The 15801-nt window shown below is 39.8% G+C and overlaps 1 protein-coding gene across 1 annotated transcript in view; it reads right to left on the bottom strand.

Annotated features, from left to right (window-relative positions):
- The window catches only part of LOC132840451 (contactin-associated protein-like 2), a 116830-nt gene that overhangs the window by 51956 nt on the left and 49073 nt on the right, over window positions 1–15801 (bottom strand). The window contains exons 4-8 of the mRNA XM_060862109.1: window positions 12155–12302; window positions 10260–10463; window positions 9744–9928; window positions 7168–7311; window positions 5517–5775 (exon numbers count right to left, since the gene is read on the bottom strand). Of these exons, the coding sequence (XP_060718092.1) occupies window positions 5517–5775; window positions 7168–7311; window positions 9744–9928; window positions 10260–10463; window positions 12155–12302 (940 nt within the window). The remainder of the gene's footprint in view (window positions 1–5516; window positions 5776–7167; window positions 7312–9743; window positions 9929–10259; window positions 10464–12154; window positions 12303–15801) is intronic.

Genomic DNA, 15801 nt, shown 5'->3' with positions numbered 1-15801 from the left:
TGTTGATTTACTGAAATGACCTGCTGCTTCGCAAACAGAGATACGGAATGGTGTGTGTTACGGATTCTCAACTAATGAATAAAAAGTCCTATTCTGTGTAGCTAAACAAGGTCAGAAATGGGATTGTGCCTAATATTGTTATTGAGCTGGTAGAAAAGCTAATCTAAAGATATTAAATATATGCAAATTAACACAACTTGGTGCCTTGACCCGGACAGCACACTGACAAATCTGGTGAGTTACGGTATTGTATATTACATTATTTACGGTATTGTTTCTTTTCATGCAAGAAGATCCAGCATATTACTATAACCGCTTTTTTATCGCAGTTAGCAATAGCTTTGCAGTTTTAACCCTACATCGCTGTGCCAAACGTCTAAGGTGTGTAACAATGTGGTGTGGCGGTAAACCGTTAACAACTATGTACTTAACATGAGACACACACACACTAGTTGCAATGTATCAATACTTACAAAACATACTGAACAAGTGCGCAACGTAGCGGGCTGGAAACACTGTATGCGACAATCCAAAATTAGCGTATGTTGGCTATTAAGAAACGGCTGGTCAACTACATAACACGACGAACTTAAAAAAGCCAAAATAGATTAGAAAGCGGTAAAAGATAACACTGGTAAGATAACTAGCCTCACACTGGTCAGCTCTATTTTGTGTATTTTGTCTTGTAGTGTTTTGTATTTTAGGTTTTAGGTTTTAGGTCTTTTGTCTCACACTGTTGCACTAGGATGCACATATTGCACCTTTTGTGGCTAGGACTTAAGCACTTAGCTCTGTGTTGTTTTATGTAGCTTTATGTCGTTTTATGTAGCACCATGGTCCTGGAGAAACGTTGTTTTATTTCATTGTGTACCGCGTCAGCTTTATACGGTTGCAATGGCAATAAAATATTCTTGACTCTTGACACTTGAAACGAATGTTTTTCCCCTCGCTGAAGCGAAAGCACGAGACAAGCAGTTATTTAAGGCGGTCGATTTGTGTATATATTAAATCACGGTTGCTGAAAGTGCAAATATGCAAATAAGTTAAATCGGAGTTTAGGAAAGTTAGGTGTGAACCGTTGAATTCTGAAGATCCAGGAATAATTGTTAACCCTGGGTAAATTATGGGCAATGTGAGACATTAAATAAGATAACCCAGGATTCTGCTTAGCAGAGTTTTCAAGTGGAAATGTGTTTTTCCTTTGGCACTGGATAGAGCAGAAATGAACTGTCAATGCAGTGGTGAGCAATATTCATTCATTCATTTTCTACCGCTTATCCGAACTATTCTCGGGTCACGGGGAGCCTGTGCCTATCTCAGGCGTCATCGGGCATCAAGGCAGGATACACCCTGGACGGAGTGCCAACCCATCGCAGGGCACACACACTCTCATTCACTCACGCAATCACACACTACGGACAATTTTCCAGAGATGCCAATCAACCTACCATGCATGTCTTTGGACAGGGGGAGGAAACCGGAGTACCCGGAGGAAACCCCCAAGGCACGGGGAGAGCATACAAAATCCACACACACAAGGCGGAGGCGAGAATCGAACCCCCAACCATGGAGGTGTGAGGTGAACGTATGGTGAGCAATATAAACATTTTAAATTAGTCTCAGTTCATTCTGGTACATCTTTTGGATTTCTTAAATAGATACCATTAACTACAATCTGTAATCAAATCCTCTAAGGCATTTTCGCAGTAGCCGAAAAATTCCCTGGTGCTCATCTTATCTATATTCAGAACCTGAAAATGAAAAAGAAGGAGAATTTAAGGTGTTAATGTGTTTTGAAACCTGGTTCCTCTGAGATTTGTCTAAATGAGAACCATTGAAATGGGAAAACTAGAGAAAACGATGCTTGTTAACACCCAACCTGCCAAACTGTTCACACCAGTGAGCCAGCAAAGGTGCAAAAGTGGAGAGAAATCAGGCAGATATCAAGTGACACTGTATATATATAAATTAATTGAATGAGTTCAGGCTTTAGAACTTCTAAAGTAGCCTGCTATTGATGTAGATCTTGTTTTTTTATTTTTTTAATTACACTTGCCATCTGAAGTTGGCAATGATTATCAATAGAGGACATTTTTTTACACACAGTGTAAAACACGGTTACATCAATCTCTTTACATCAATTCATCTTCATCACAAATATATCACATTTATTAGCTGAAGAATCTTCTTCCATGACATGAAGCGACCTACAGGCCTTGTAGAAGATAGCCAGATCTGCTTTAGCAGTAATTCAGGTATCCAGTCTATTATCTACATCTCAGGAGTAGATATTTTCACAGTGGATTTAGGGTTTTCTGGTTTTTGTGTTGTTGTGTGTTTGACGGCATGTCCGGGTTTGGTGGATGATTTTTATATTCAAAATAAAAAAAAATCTCTGTTAATAAGTCATAGCACACAAATGGAGCTACAGTATAGCATGAATTAACATAGATATATAACATATATATATAACAATTATATATATATAACATATATATATAACAATATAACATTGGTCTTTATATTTAGGATATATAGTATATCAAATGTTAAATAAAAAAAAATCTTATATCTTACTCTATATCCTTTATATCTGTACCACAATGTGTCCTACTGTGTCAGGGAGAACCTGGAATCTACCCCAAGAGATTCAGGACACAAGTTACGGTACACCCTGGACAGAATGCCCGTCTATCACATGGCACAATCACTACAGATAATTCAGAGATTCCAATTAGCCTACAACACGTCTTTGGACTGGTGAAGGAAAACTCTTAAGCATGGAAAGAAAATGCAAACTAAACACACTTGGCAGATACAGGAATCAAACCCCTATCCATGGAGGTGTGAGGCAAACAAACTAACCACCAAGTCATGATTTATTAAGCATGTAGTGCTTTGACCTCCAACAAGCTTGGGGGTAAAAAGGTGACTAAAGTGGAGATTAAATAGAGGCTATTTAAAATGTCATCCACATGACAGTGAGCAGAACAAAAGCACCAGGGAACTAGTGTAAACATTCAATTTAATTACATATAAGTAATTCTATACATGGGCACGGTGGCTTAGTGGTTAGCCTCACACCTCCAGGGTTGGGGGTTCGATTCCCACCTCCGCCTTGTGTGTGTGGAGTTTGCATGTTCTCTCCGTGCATCGGGGGTTTCCTCCGGGTACTCCGGTTTCCTCCCCCGGTCCAAAGACATGCATGGTAGGTTGATTGGCATCTCTGGAAAATTGTCCGTAGTGTGTGATTACGTGAGTGAATGAGAGTGTGTGTGTGCCCTGCGATGGGTTGGCACTCCATCCAGGGTGTATCCTGCCTTGATGCCCGATGACGCCTGAGATAGGCACAGGCTCCCCGTGACCCGAGGTAGTTCGGATAAGCGGTAGAAGATGAGTGAGTGAGTGAGTGAGTGAGTGAGTGAGTAATTCTATACATAAGTGTGTATCAAACATAAAGAGACAAAAAAAAGCTAAAAGCTGGAGGGCTTTTAATGAAAAGGGGGAATGTTTCAGCTATATAAGTGAATCAATATGTTACAGAGTACTTGGGTAAACTAATATGTATCACTCTGCAAGCATCGCCAACCTTGAAGAGTCAAAAAAATAAATAAATAAATAAAGCTGAAAGAAAGCATAACCAAAAGCGATTGTGCCGTTTCTGTCTGTTCAGCAGCAACTTCAGCAACAAAGCTCAAGACTACCTACTCTACATATTTACCTCCCTGCAGAAAAGTGGGAAAGAATTACAGTAGAGAAGATTGCACCAGGTTGTGCTACCAAACTTTTATACTTTTATGATATTAATGCTGTATAGTGATTCCTTGTAGCTTCAGGAAATTACCTGGGCTGTGAGGCCTTTCAGATTTTCAGAGAGCCAAATATTTACCACCGAAAGAACAAAGTCTAGCCAAAAGCCTGAGGGCTCCATTTATTAAAGGGGGAAACGGTTTCAGTTATACCAGTGAATCAATATGTGATGGAGCCCTGGGTAAACTAATATATGTTTCGCTCCATCGCATCCCAGGAAACGTCACTGACCTTGAACGCACCACGATCGGACTGGCAGCACACGGAATAAATGTAGTCAAGTGTATACAAGGAATACAAATAAATAAATAAATAAAATGATAACTTACAGTTACATACAGAATTTTTACCCACACTGTACTGTATAACTCATAACTCGTAAACTCATAAGTGCTTCATCAACCTGTCATGTTTGATTCTAAATAAGTCGGAGATCTCAATAAAATGTCAGTTCTTGGAATCGAAAATGTATCAATGCCTTCATGATGTAGAAGTTTGCTCAAAGGTGATCTGAAGCAGAACTGATTAGAGGAATCATGCAGGTCATTCAGTATCGAAACTACTTGGATCGATATAGAATATTGAAACGTAGTTGCTAGCACATAGGTCTAGCAACTGCCGCATGGGGATGGAGGTTCGATTCCCGTCTCCACCCCGTGTGTGTGGAGTTCTGAAGTTTACCCTGTCCTTTGGGGGTTTCCTCCAGTTACTCCAGTTCCATCCCACTTTCCAAAACATTAGTTATAGGCTGATTGTCATCTCTAAATACCCTGTAGTGTGTGAATGCATGTATGTGAGATTGAACCCTGTATTGGATTGACATGCTGTCCAGGGTGTCCCCTACCTCCAGGGTGTCCCCTACCTTCTGGGTGTCCTCTACCTCCAGGGTGTCCCCTACCTCCAGGGTGTCCCCTACCTCCAGAGTGTCCCCTACCTCCAGGGTGTCCCCTAACTCCAGGGTGTCCCCTACCTCCAGAGTGTCCCCTAACTCCAGGGTGTCCCCTACCTTCTGGGTGTCCTCTACCTCCAGGGTGTCCTCTACCTCCAGGGTGTCCCCTACCTCCAGGGTGTCCCCTACCTTGTGCCCTAATTCCCTTGGTCCCTATTAAAATGATTGTGTTAATAAAACGTATGTGCTGTTAAAAGACTGCTGTTATAGATTAAAATTAAAAATAGCTGGGGGAGTTAACTATATAAATCGTCCAATCAAAATTAATCACGTCGAACATTTGCCCGTGTAAGAAATATTCACACTCACAAAGCAAAATTGACATACTGTATCAGAAGAAGGAGATATATGATAAGAAAATATAGCCAGAAGAAAGATGAACCTACTACTGAATGAAAATGAGTGAAATGATGCCTTAGATGCCTGCTTTAGAATAATAATGAAGAAATTAACACTGAAATAACAATCAGAGAATTATGCAGTGATGAACTTGACGTGTTAGACAAAAGTAATCAAAAGACTTGAGAGTTTTCAGGATTAAACTTAATAAAAGACATCTCAGCTTTTGACAACAAGCTTCCTGAGAAGCTTCAAACAGGAGGCTTTTCCTAAAGGCCAAGCTCCTCATTCATCACTGTATCTCTTGAGTATGCTACATTCTCAGGAAAAAAAGAAATAAAAATCGATACCCAATAACATGTGTATTAAAGTGTGTATTAAATAGCAGCCCACAAGCTACACATGAAGTCAGCCGTACCTGAGGTCATGTCTACACCCAGGTTCTTCTGCTGCTGGCTGCTGACGTGCGCCGTGACTTTTCCGTCTTTCAGAGTGAGCTCCAGCATACCGTCAGCCAGCGCGCTGAACACCAGCAGGCCATTAGAGTTCCACGTGCGAAACTGGAAGCTCACAGACACCATGTTGTTCTCCGTTCTACCAGGCAGCTGCAGGAAACTCGTGGCGTTGAAGGAAACCGGAAAGGTGTGAGATTCCACACAGGAGAATGTCAAATTACGCTGCAGAGCAGAAAATTTCATTATGATGAAATACTAAAAATACTTAAGCAGCTTATTGTTATTGCAATTTAATACAGCATCAAACTATCAAACCCCGCGTGTATTCATGGTAATGGAGAAAATGCATATAATAAATTAGAGCATGATTTCTTTGTTTTGCTGTTTGATTGTACAGACAAAAAAGAAGGCAAGCCTGAGGGCAGAAACAGCGAGTAGGAGGTTTAAATGAGAGTCACAAGGAGTAAAATATTTCTATTCTTCAAATGTTTGTACTGTGGTGTTAAAAATGATCCGAATACCAAGGTTAAATCATTTGAAAGAACAAATGTTAAGTATATCGTATCTTATAATGTGGTTCATTGTGTGTTGGGATCTCTGAGGTGGAACAAAGGTTTACAATCTGTTTACAATCTGTAAACCTCTCTGATATCACAGCTACAGCATGCAGATACTGTACACGCTGTGAATTTCTGAAGCTCAGCTCAGAGAAAATGGTGTCGAGAGGCATAATATAATGTCAAAACATTTGGTATCTTCAGCACTAGTTTAAATACGTTATGTTATATGTTAATATGATATGTTAATCTATCCTGTTTTGACAAATGCACAAATTAAATAAAAATTTAGCTATTTTTCCAAACATGAATAATCAGTCTGGCTGTTTATGGAAAGATGAAGATTTTACCCGTTTGATATTTTAGATTTTTAAATAAAAAAATGAACTAAATCAATTTATTTATTAAATCAATTTCACCTGTATAAATGTTAAATAAGACTTAAAGGTGGGGTGCACGTTGTTTGAGAAATGCTTCAGAAAACTGAGTCGGGCCAACAAACAAAACAAACGTGTAGCCAATGAGCGATTGAAACATTGACACGGCGGTTTAAAAACGAAAAGCGAAAAAAGGCTTACGATAAGGTAAGACGCAGGACCCGTGTTAATATAGGATCAGCTTTCCAGCGCTGGAGAGAACTGAACGTCTTCCGCGTGAAACGGAGCTAAACCTTTCACGGTACAACACACAGTACTACAAAAACACATTTGCAGTACCATAGTATTACTCATTGAGTTGATTTATTGATAAAAATATACCCTCGGCCAGCCGCCCCAACAGGTTCCGCCATAATAGTTGCCTGGGTTACATACAGTATGTATGTGTGGGGCGGAGCTAAAACGGGGGTGACACCCATTTGGGTTAGGGGCATGTTTGTTTTGGTGATTTCAAATGTCAACATTGGCTTTCAAACATTGTGCACTCCACCTTTAAGAATAAACTTGATATACTAAGTATCAATGGTATACGATACATAGCCATATTGCCGTATTATAAGGGTGAAATAAAATAGTGCAGGATGATCAAGAAAGAATTTATAAATTACTCTGGAACTCACAAAGCTGGACGTGTCTACTTTCTTCCTTCTAGCCAGGTCTGTGATGTTTTCACCATTATAGTTGATGCTCTCCATACAGCCTTTGAAATTTTTCCGTCCTCCTGAGATGAGTTTTCCTGAGTACGGCATCCCTCCAAAACTTAACTAAACGCAGAAATTTAGATTAGATTAGATTAGATTACATTCAGCTTTATTGTCTTTGTGCAAAATACATGTACAAAGCCAATGAAATGTAGTTAGCATCTAACCAGAAGTGCAGTGTGGTATATATACACAATAAATTACGAAAAAGATATACAGCATTGGGGGGGACGGTGGCTTAGTGGTTAGCACGTTCCTCCGCCTTGTGTGTGTGGAGTTTGCATGTTCTCCCCGTGCCTCGGGGGTTTCCTCCGGGTACTCCGGTTTCCTCCCCCGGTCCAAAGACATGCATGGTAGGTTGATTGGCATCTCTGGAAAAATTGTCCGTAGTGTGTGATTGCGTGAGTGAATGAGTGTGTGTGTGTGTGTGCCCTGCGATGGGTTGGCACTCCGTCCAGGGTGTATCCTGCCTTGATGCCCGTTGACGCCTGAGATAGGCACAGGCTCACCGTGACCCGAGGTAGTTCGGATAAGCAGTAGAAAATGAACGAATGAATATACGTACAGCATTGGCGGTGATATATAAATAGTATTTGAAAAAATATACACTAGTATTATAAATAGGGATATATTTGGTCTTTATATATATGTATTATAGATTCTGGATCAAATACACAGTAGTGCAAAGATCGCATTATCAGTAGAAATGAGACTTATTAGAAGATGTGTGAATAACACCATTTTTTTTAAACCGTATGTGTGAGTGTGTGAGTAATATCACCTACTAGTCCTGAATTTACAGTTATTTCTCTGGCAGAAATGATATTATCGAGAACCAAACATTATTAATGCTTGTTCGAAGTATAATCATATTAACATAAGAATACATATGACACTAAAGTACTAAAAATACATGAAGCATTGCACACATTTTAACATTTATACAACAGTGAACTGTTATTAAAAAGAATTCATAATGTCTCTGATTAGGAAGATCCTGCTTAGTTCATTCATTCATTCATTCATTCATTTTCTACTGCTACCAAACTACCTCGGGTCATGGGGAGCCTGTGCCTATCTCAGGCGTCATCGGGCATCAAGGCAGGATACACCCTGGACGGAGTGCCAACCCATCGCAGGGCACACACACTCTCTCATTCACTCACGCAATCACACACTACGGACAATTTTCCAGAGATACCAATCAACCTACCATGCATGTCTTTGGACCGGGGAGGAAACCGGAGTACCCGGAGGAAACCCCCAAGGCACGGGGAGAACATGCAAACTCCACACACACAAGGCGGAGGCGGGAATCGAACCCCCAACCCTGGAGGTCCGAGGCGAACGTGCTAACCACTAAGCCACCGTGCCCCCCCTCCTTACGGTTATTACTATAGTTGTTACTATAACCGCGTGGTTAGAAATGCTTTACTCCACAAATTATACGAGCCATTAAGGGTTCACGGAGGCGGGTGGAAGTGCGGGTGGTGATATAACAATAAGGCAAACAGTCTAAAAATGTGAGGCTAAATCAAAATCCAAAAAAAAATAAGGCAAAGGGCAGAAAATTAGCAAATGGGATCATGGACAGTACAAAAGCACTGGATAGAGAGCAAAGGGAGCTACAGTGATATCTGTGTAAACCGAACGAATACTTTACAAGACACACAAAGGTTTAAACTGGCAAAATAATAAAAGAAAAAACTCAAAAAGTGACAAGACAAGTAGATGAAAACACAGAAAAGGTAAACACGAGTGCCGGATGGCTAAGTGCTCAGCCTGAGATTCGTAACAATACCAAAGCCGTTTTCCAGTAATCACAATTACTGTATATTCATTAAAGAGCAACAGATCATTTTTTTAGCTATCTATGGTTCCATTTAATGTTGTGGAACATCCATCCTAAGACAAGTTAGTGTTATCGACATCTTAGACTGATTCTTTTTTTCTACTTCATTAATTAGCTCTTGGCTTTAATTGGGCTGCATTCGTTTGAAATCATCGCATTGTGGATCCATCGTCGTTATTCATGGATGCAAAGAGCATCCGAGAGTTCTGCTCATTCGACGGTGTGAGCACAGGAAATCATCCCTCGCATATTTAATAAACTACAAAATGTATGTTCTCTATGTTCCACTAGACAGTACATACTGTAAATATGCATTAAGGTATTGTGGAACACATTGTAATGCAGATTTCGTTTAAGCATGAGGACCTGACCGGCTTGTGTGTAGTGAATTCGTGTCAGAGCTCTTCAGGGGAATCGGTTTAGAGGAGTAGAAATAGGAGGCCGGATGGAGGATGCATTAAGATTTCTATCTCGACAGCTGAAAGTACAATTGTACAAAAATCCTACTTTTTTGTATGTATCCTGGTTTAAAATAACAAACCTCTGAATAATTGAAGGATATCGACTTCTCTCCTCCCCGGCATCAAATTCCAATTCTAGTACAACTTGAATATCATGCTAATGAAAAGTCATTAATCCTTGCCTCGTAATCAAGGTCGAGGTGATCAAACTCGCCGTTGGTGCGAAAGTGCTGCATGTTCTGATCCAGGGTGAAGTTAACGTTTCTCCTGTGACGCTCGATCACCACCGAGTGCCAGTGATGGTCATCCAGCAGGCTACCGCTGCTCACCGATGTGTGACCCAGGATGGAGCCATACTGGTTGCTGCCTGTTTCATAAAAATACCAAGATTTACCTTTTTGTTATATGATTAAACTGCATAACAATTAAAAATGTTTCATAGATGTCCACAGGTCCTTATTACAGTATTCTAATACTATGCACTGCTGTATAAAATGAGGTGACAGACAGTATATGGCCAATGGTCACTATAAAGCAACCATGTATCTAGAATTACCATGTAGGGTCCACATAAAACTATACAGCCTACTTCCTCTCTAACATACAGTGCATACACATCCTCCTCTGGTCATATCATATCTCCTTCACACCACACGAAGTGACAGATTTATCAATGTTCATTTCTGTGAAGCTCTTACCGAGGTTTATCTGGAGCACCAGTTTTCCTCTCCTCAGCTCCAGCGTGATGTAATCACCCTGCTGACCTTCGCCATGCAGGATCACCCCATCACTTTCAGCCGTCTTAAACTTCAGTGCTATCACGTCCTTTAGGATCTTCATCTTCTTCATCTTGAAACGGTAGGAGATCACACCCTGGCCGTCAAAGTTAATCACATCGGCCCCTGAGGAACCAGGGTGAAAGAGAGAGAGAAAGTCCCACTAGGGATCAATGTTTTGTGTGAAATTCTGTATCTTGTCTGGTAGACACAAAAAATGTTGCTTGTGAAGTCTTTATAAACTCCAAAACATTATTCCTGGTGCAAGAAAAATCATGTCTTTCAGATATTTCACACCTTTTTGAAAAAATTCTGCCTTTCCTTTGGCATACGACCAAGTTTCTCTGGCCCCTTACAAATATTTGGGTGGCAGACACCCAGTTTTAAGCCATGTGGCTTGCGGCAACAACAAGTATGTTTTGGCTAGTAAGCCTTGTCTAATGGTTAGCGTGAACATAATTCCCATCAACAACAGAAGGAACCATGGTTTGTATGGCCAGAATAGGGCTGTCAGCATGACTGGTTGCAAATACATAGATTTGGCCAATTGTGCAACAACACATCTCAGTTCAAAGCATCTGTCTCTGTCCCGTTGGCAGTGGGCAGCAAGTTTTCTGCCAACAATGGATGGATTTCCGCTCAGCCATAAGTATTCCAAATGAACTGGATCACTTGGTTGAGGATTTGCCAATCTCTGGATATAGACTTGCGCATCCTTCCTTTAATGAAAGGTATCTCATAAAGACAGGAATTGTGTATTGGCCCACATCCAGAGCCTGCACAGCCACCATGACATTGCCCCTGCCAACCTCTGCTACACCAGCACATGCAACCCTTATAGAGGATATACAGTACAGGGTTGCAGTACTTGCCACACAGGTCATTCAGGTGCTGGGGCTAGACCTCATTTTTCCATCTTTCTTTTATTTACAGATTATTCCACACATAGAAACTTGCTAGGAGGTCTCAGTTATTAATATTTCCCTTTTAGAGGGAAAACGCCTAAAGGCATACCTTGAAGGGGAAAAGTAGCTAGACCAACAGCTTTGAGCGCACGGTGCTCCTAAAGCCAACAGCTCACTGTTGTCCAGACTACAAATATATATAATATGTCCAGTATTATACAATATATGTCCTTTACCAGCACATCAAGGCCTCTAGGTTTCCCCATACCCCTTCAATGGAAGTCTGAATCTGTTACAAAATAAATGTTAAGTGTGATTAGGTAATTATTGTTATGCTAATAATAGGACTGTGTGCCATGCTAGTCTCTATCCTCATTCCCCATGACGTAGCATGCGCTTGTACCTTGTACCTAAAAAAATTATCATTAGCATCAGGGATATGTTAATATAAATCTATATCTATGTTACATTGAAACACATAATGCTACATTCCTGATATTTCATTATATTTCTGAAACAGAAAACCAACTCAATAAACTACACAGAGGTGATGTAGCTGACGGCCATTAATACAGCACCATATTCAGGGATGTGTCAAATTTGACCTCAGGTAGTTTTGCCTTCCTTTTTTTTTTTTTTGTATAATCAGTGCATCTCTTAATACATTCAAGACTTCTTTATGGAAAAGTATTACATTTATTGATATTAGATAGCAAAGCTTAATGCAATTATGAATTATTCAAAACATTAAGATAAGCTCATATTCCTTTGGTGTCACAATGGATATAAGTGGAATTAAAAAAATAAAGATTGGAAAGACTGTGAGGGTGGTTTAAGAGAGAGAGAGAGAGAGAGAGAGAGAGAGAGAGAGAGAGTGTGTGTATGTTTGTGTGTATGTGTGTGTAAACTCACAGTACATGCAGCCATAGATCTCTATCCTCAGGCCTATCCGACCTTCTTCACTCCAGTCCAGAGGGATGAAGCGTAGAAATCGAGCCACTATAACATGCTGAAGGTCGTAACGCACCACACTCTCCGTATTGGAGTTTCCTGTAAATGCCTGCAAATAAACAGCCATCGTTTTTTTTTTGTTTTTTTTTTTTTATCACAACATAAGAACTATTCTTTTCTGAACAAAAACATCTTTCCCCATATCCATCTTTAAAAAGTTGTTTGTACTGTATATGTTAGTTCCTGAGTGTATTCCTTCCTCCAACAGCCTCCAGACAACAAGTTTTACACAAAAGGGCAGGATGAATTAATTTTGGTGCAGTTAATTCCAGCTCAAGCCCTGGATCTTAAACAGTCAGTGAGTGTGTTATTTAGTTGGCTACAAGTCAAGCCACACTGAGACTCTGCTGCTTGGTTTAATCAAGTACCTATTTAATTTAAAGTGGCTGAAGAGAGACAATAGAGCCTGGGTTTTTGGCAGCAAGCCGACTGTAACTATCACGAGGAACATATTTACCTGCTCCCTTGGTTATAATTAAAGCGGCCAAAGCTTATTTTTTCATGAGGTAAAAGAGAACGCCATTAAAATAAGTCCATGAACCTGCAGAGTACCACTGTCTCCTATATTCTGTCTTCTAGGAGTTATTTCAGATACCCCCATCCCTCTCAAATATAAAACCTCAGTCCTTGTCTCTCTAGCTGTCGCTAAGAAAATAGTCTTTCAAAACTGGAAATCGAAATCATCTTGTCATATCAACCATTGGACTAATCTAATCACAGAATTCATTTTGACAGAAGAAACCATTGCGCATAAAAATAATAATATATCTGCCTTTAAAGAAACCTGGAAACCATTCATAGTCTCTCTACAAATTCAACAGTTAATGTGCATTCCCATTACCCTCTTTCCCACCTTTCACTTCAACCACCCCTATCTTTACCCCCCATAATAACTAATAGACACACGTACAGATATACCAACCCTACACTCATAAATTCTCGCCTGTCTGTCTGTCTGTCTGTCTGTTTCTGTCTGTGTGTTTGTCTATGTCTGTCTCTGTCTGTCTCTGTCTGTCTTTGTCTGTCTATCTGTCTGTTTATGTCTGTCTATGTCTGCCTGTCTGTCTGTCTGTATATGCGTACGTAGCTGGTGTGTACCCCCCCTGAAATTTTTTTTTTTTTTTTTTTTTTTTTGTTTGTTAAATCTTCATATGAATAAAAATAAAGTTGTCCTCCGAAGTCGGGGGGGTGGTGGCTGGGCAAAAAAAAAAAAAAAAAAAAAAAGTCCATGAACATGATGCATTCAGGCCACGTAAGAAAAATAAGAGCAATTCAGGTGCAGTAAGGCTTCAATTCAACTGTTCCACTGATTGTTAAAAGCAAATATGTGACTGTTTATCAAATTCATCCAATCAGAGATCAGAGTCCATCAGAGAGAACCAATAAATCAGCAGACCAATGAACACCAACCAGTAAGGTTCACTATGGCTTATTTTTCAACTCTAATATAAAAAATGAACAATGTAAAATTAAGCGACTGCTTAATCTGTATCGATTATTACAAACATCATCAAACTCTTTTAAACCAATAGGGGAAAAAATCAAAGCCCTATAAACTTTAAATGATTTATATATTCTATATTGTAAATTGGCTAATTATTACATATCGTCGCTGTCGGGCGGAAACCTCGTATGTCCAAATTTGGTCAATTTCACATTTTTTCACATATCGATGCTATTGGTCAGTCCCCACGTGGGTCTGTTATTTTTACAAGTTATTAACCAATCTAAAGTCTTGAAAATAGCTTGAGCGCAAATCTCATAACTCCATTGGACACTTCAACTGTCCACCTCTTCCTCACTCCGCGGGAGAGCTTCGCGCCATATTTCTCCTCAAGAAGAGTCGCAACGAATCAACACGTCTTCTGAGGTAAATGTCTTCAAAACACTGGGCTCAAAGAAAAAAAAATCTTGACCCCCGATAGTTCTGGTGCTCGTCTGAGGACAGGAATTTAGCGCAAGACAATCCACTGCAACGCGGACTAAACCCTGTGCACTGCAGATAAGGTACAGCGTTTTTTAATTTCCTGAAAAATAATGATACAAGGATTCCGTCTGACAGCGACGATATTCTATATTGGCTGTATATTCTAACATGTTCCATGTTGAGTCAAAAACATATTAAACTAAGTGAGCAAGGAAAAAAATAAAAAGATAGTAAAGTATTCAAGAGACTATTATCTTCTGCCTGAGAGATTTGGTGCCTTCCTCTAGTTTCTATTCACTTGGGGCTTTTTTGACAGACCCTATTTGTGAGATAGAGATAGAAAGAGAACAAGAAAAGGAATAGAGATACAGTAAGAGAGATAATGGGACAGAGAGAGATCTGAAATGGAGTGCAGGTAATACAGGAATTTCCCTGTTTCTGGAGTGTCCAGTGAACAGATAATCGTTATCGTCTTACAGTTTCTAATAGCTCACTAATACACTGTAATGAAGCACAACAATGGAAATGTGAAGCGATAAATACGACCTATTTATCTCTGTGAGAATATAGATAAAAGATATACAAGATCCAAGTCGGGAACATCAGCAGAAGAAAAAAACGTTCTTATATGAAAATAAATGTATGTAGTAACTAGATTTGTAAAGTCCGTCGCAACAAACTTTGATGTTGGCTTTGACGAGTCAAGTATTCGCAAAGGCCGGTGCTTTTTGGAGGCGAGTGGACATAAGGGTCAGTGTTACTTTTAGAAGCAAGTGGACAGAAAGATAGGGTGTCAAAACATTTGGAGGCAAGTGGAGATGAGCATGTGATGTCATCCGAATACTCCTGAGGAAGTTCCCCTCATTGGGCTGAATGTTTTGATATGTCACATGTCCATGTTGTAAAAAGTTTTTTGATTTTGCGTATTTTGAGGGCGGGGCTGCTGGACAACCGAAAGGCCAGTCGGTACACCAATATAAAACTGTGTTCAGAGTATCACCCTAAAGGAGCTGGCCGAGTTTGGTGTAGATAGTTCGAAAGCTTGCCAAGTTATAAACCTCCAAATTTTATAATGGGAGACTATGGGAAAAAAGGCCACTTTGAGACCCGGTACCGGAAGTACTGGTACTCGGATCGCTTATAAAAGTAATAGCAACAAACTTCAGACCAGGTCTACAACATATCCGAATTTGGTGCATGTGGCTCGAAAGCCCTAGGCCGCATTAAATTTTATATATTTTTGTCTAAGCTTAAATAGAAAAACAGAATGTTGGCTTCTACAAAGCGACATAATTAATGAAAATAAAAGACTAGAGAAAAATCCACGGACAATTGTGACATGATTTCTAGAAGTGTCTCGCACTTTACAGGGAATGTACAGAAATGGTACAATTTCAGTGCTCCAAATACTAAGAGAAGTGAAATATGTGAAACTGCATGTTTAATGCAATGGAAAAAAAAATAAAACATGGTGTGAACTCGTCTTCCCTAATTTATAATACAGTGACAGGACAGATTGGGTAAAATATGCAGATGTTTAGTTGAACAGACTTGTTCCAGAAAAATGTCTAGTAATAAACATGTGAAGAAACTTTCTGCTAATTAAAACTTTCAAATAAAT

Source organism: Tachysurus vachellii, chromosome 25, assembly GCF_030014155.1.
Source record: "Tachysurus vachellii isolate PV-2020 chromosome 25, HZAU_Pvac_v1, whole genome shotgun sequence".
NCBI classification, from domain to species: Eukaryota; Metazoa; Chordata; class Actinopteri; order Siluriformes; family Bagridae; genus Tachysurus; species Tachysurus vachellii.
Note: the sequence above shows the minus strand (reverse complement) of the source record. Positions and strands in the feature narration are given on the sequence as shown.